Source organism: Eurytemora carolleeae, unplaced genomic scaffold (genome assembly GCF_000591075.1).
Source record: "Eurytemora carolleeae unplaced genomic scaffold, Eaff_2.0 scaffold728, whole genome shotgun sequence".
Lineage (NCBI taxonomy): Eukaryota > Metazoa > Arthropoda > Copepoda > Calanoida > Temoridae > Eurytemora > Eurytemora carolleeae.
In genome coordinates, this window is record NW_019396676.1 from 129,844 (window position 1) to 133,798 (window position 3,955).

At 29.6% G+C, this 3,955-nt stretch overlaps 1 protein-coding gene across 2 annotated transcripts in view; it reads right to left on the bottom strand.

Moving 5' to 3' along the window:
* LOC111707248 (insulin-like growth factor-binding protein-related protein 1) overlaps window positions 1–2,186 on the bottom strand; it is a 17,618-nt gene extending 15,432 nt beyond the window's left edge. For both annotated transcript variants that reach the window (XM_023480314.1, XM_023480313.1), the window contains exons 1-2: window positions 2,098–2,186; window positions 590–708 (exon numbers count right to left, since the gene is read on the bottom strand). In XM_023480314.1, the coding sequence (XP_023336082.1) occupies window positions 590–708; window positions 2,098–2,125 (147 nt within the window). In that variant the 5' untranslated portion in view covers window positions 2,126–2,186. The remainder of the gene's footprint in view (window positions 1–589; window positions 709–2,097) is intronic.
* Window positions 2,187–3,955: the final 1,769 nt, after the last annotated feature.

Consider the following 3,955-nt stretch of genomic DNA (forward strand, 5'->3'; position numbering starts at 1 on the left):
AATTCACAACGGTATTCTATAAATCTTATCCAATTCACAACGGTATTCTATAAATCTTATCCAATTCACAACGGTATTCTATAAATCTTATCCAATTCACAACGGTATTCTATAAATCTTATCCAATTTACAACGGTATTCTATAAATCTTATCCAATTCACAACGGTATCCTATAAATCCTATAAACCTTTGACTGAACAAGTATTTATACTTAATTGTCTAATGTCTACAGAAAAACTTGTAATTCTTGAACACTTTGTTTGCAAGATGTTTTTAATACTTATATTAATATTTACTTTCTAGAACTTGCAAAAAAATACATGTTTTCTTCGAACTTTTAGGTTTTCGAGTAAAACGTGTAAAGTAAGCTGCGTTGAGTTCTTAATGTACGCTAGTGTAGACCCCAGTTGAATTGCAATTTGAACACCATTTCAGAGATAAACACGCGGAGTTCTTCGCCTAATATGATTAGTGAAAGGTTAAAATGGTACCATTGTACATCGGACATTCTCATATTTGCATGGAGGGTCCATTGAAATTAGGCTTACAGTCCCTTTAGTTTAGGATATATAACATTACTTAACCCACCTGACAACAGTCACATCTATCTGTGACAACCCCAGCTAGACATCTGTCAACAATATCACAGGTTGCCAGATCACAGGGTTCACATGGATCAACCGCCACAGCTGTCCTCCTTGCAACAGCTAACAGTCACAACATATTGATTTACTCATTAAGATTTAAAACAAGTTTTATTTTAATGGCGCAACCAAATTTTTATAGTATCATTTTTGCTATAGTCATTTTTGCTATAGTCATTTTTGATTATAATGGGTCATTTTTGCTTTTACGAAATCAATTCTATATCCAATATACTTCCATAATTAAATTATCTTAAGCTAGGTCCGGTCTTCTATCATTCTACAAAAGTAAAAAAGTGTCCCATCGCTGAGGCAAGGACACAGCGAGTGCTGCGGCTACACAGAGAGATCCAGACAGTTGCAAAACTATGCATCAATTTACAAGACCAGGCAGACCTGCAAGCAAGGACGTATACAGAAATAAATGTAGGGGGGGGCAATATTTGCGCGAAGCGCAAAAATTTTTTTTGCCCCCCCCCCCTAGGAGCTCCTAGGGGGGAGGCAAAATTCGAACTGTAAATTCATAACACTTGGCTTCTTGGATATCAGGCATAAGTATAAGATACTTAAAAGGCACACATACAGTCCAAATAATTACCTTCTAAGCATTGTTTCTAAAAAATCGACATTTTATTATACTTTTATAGGTATATTTAGTATTTAAACTAGAGATAGTAAAAGACATTTTTGAAAATAAAAAAAATTACAAAATGGGTAAAAATCAAATCTGTTCAATAGGAAACAAACTTGGAACTTTTTGTTTAAAGTTTTAGCAATCTTGATCTTTCATTATTTGTCGTCTGACATTGACTAATGGACCAGAGTTATATTAAAGATTGCCACTTTTGTTGGGAAACTTTACAAACAAACAAAAAATAAAATCTTTAATTTAAGAAAAAAACTTGTTTTTACTATAAAATCCTTAAATAAACAAGCGAAAATTATTCTGTAAAATTACATACCAAATATTTGTTATTTCATTTATTATGTTTATCAATTTTTCCTTTTTATCATGTTTTTTTTAACGAAATCCTTTCTTTCTTTCGTCGGAGCATTTAATTTCCAACTAAAGTATTACAAAATTTTTTCGGAATCAATTTATTTTTAACCCTGCAATAACCATGCATTGGAAATTAAGCTTCTTAACAACAATTTCCCAAGAAACTCAAATCCATCCTACACACAATTTTTACATAACACATTTATCACTTATTTATGGCAATTTACCAATATTTATTATTATTATTATTATTATTAATATTATAATTATTTTCATTGTTATCATTACTTTTATTACTTTTAATTTACTATAATGGATATTCTTTTTATTATTAATATTATAATTATTATCATTGTTATCATTACTTTTATTACTTTTAATTTACTATAATGGATATTCTCTTTTTTGTTAATTATAGGATTATTAAATATAATGACGAAATCTTTATATTCCTGTTAAAATGAAAAAATGTAAAAACATATTGAAAGAAACTAGTGCACTGTTAGCATATGTGAACTGTATGTTTATACTTGAATCTGGAGTAGGGAGAGGGGGGGAGGGGCTGGGGGCGTATTTCGGGGATTTTAGGAGTCAAGTTTCCAGGTAGATTATGTAGATAATAAAAGGGGTGGATGAAGTTTATTTTGTATTTTTATATTTTAACTTGTATGTTAATTAAGAGGATTACCGATTAGAGAATACAAAGACAAAAAAAAAGAAAAGAAAGGAAAGTACATTTTTAGAGTTTCTCGTTATTTCTAGAACTAGAAAAGTTTGTGAAAAATGTCTGTTTTTAAGATAAAATGCCTTTTTTTGCATTTTGTTAAACGACTGACAAAAGAAGCCGCCTAAATGTTTGTGTCAGAGAAAGAGATTTCTGCAAAACGAATAGACTTTGGTCTAATCGATAATTTAAAAAAAAGATAGGATTTTTAGAGGTTACTGTTTACAGATCCATGTAATACTGTTAAACTTTGGCTTTCTTTTTTGTCTGTGGTAGCCTCAGATGTGTCATTCTATACGTACCCATCTTATTTTTTTGCGAACACTCCCATTAAGAGTGCGTTTTTCATTTCAAATTCAAATAAAATAAATTCCACAAACCAAGCTTCTATGCAGTAATGTCTCAATAAAGTTTAGTTCAAGGACGGCCGACCTCATAAAACTAACTGTACAAAGTAGATATAACATTACTATATACCATTACTTTCAATAATTGAGAAATTTGGTCTGAGGTAAATTTTGTGTGTTATGTTAAAATAATGGAAAAAAGGTCAATAATGAAAAATATTTATTGAAAAGAAAATCTTCAGAAACATACAGATGCTGCAAGAGATGTAATTAAAAAAACAAGGATTTGGGGCGGCACTATTAACGCTAGCTTTCTTTAATCAATTTTAGCTGTTAATTTTGAACTGGGAATTTTTTTTTGAGTAAAATTGTTCAACTTTTACGGTGGGCCCAATAGGTTTAGCCGTTTTGACAGACAAAAAAGTATATATATATATTTATATTGATATTCAAATTGTTATTAAAATAAAACCTGATCTACAGAAACCTTCCACCCCTTAAAATCTAAATGAAGTAAACATTTTTACGAATTTTTTCCCTTGCGAAGGATCCTTGAGGAAATTGCATTTTAAGGGAATCTATTCCTTGATTTGGGGGGTGTTGCGTATATTTCTACATTTTTAGACTTTTAAATTTTTTACATTTTTACTTTTTTATTTATATGCACATATATATATTTATTTGTCTATATATTTAAAATTTGTACATCTGTTAATTTATACGTTTGTAAATTTTTACAATTTTGCATTTTTACATTTTTACATTTCAACATTTTTAAAATTTTTACATTTTCGATGCTAAAATTAAATCTCTTCTTTCTCAGTAATGGCTATATTTCACCATGCATTAAACTCATTTTTTTATGCATGGCTTTTCTTTTCACTTTTCCCATGAAACAACCCGGAAAAATTCGATATTATGTATTTCTGAGCTCTATATCATACTTTTTTGATTTTTCAACTTAGTGGTAAGCGATTATATCGATACAATGAAGACGACTTTTTTTAGTTAAGTTTGATTGTTTACAAGCTTTTTTCTAATTACAAGTTTACAAGTAATAAAACAGATGCCTTTTTATTCAATATCTTCTCTTGACTTCTATGTTTATGTGTATCCATGCTGTTTACCAGCTTGATTTGAATAAAAATTGATATCGAAGGTCGTCTTCAATTTTGATATAATCGCCTACCACTGTATTTTGATTTTGAGGTCAATATATTGTGAATATGGATATGACTC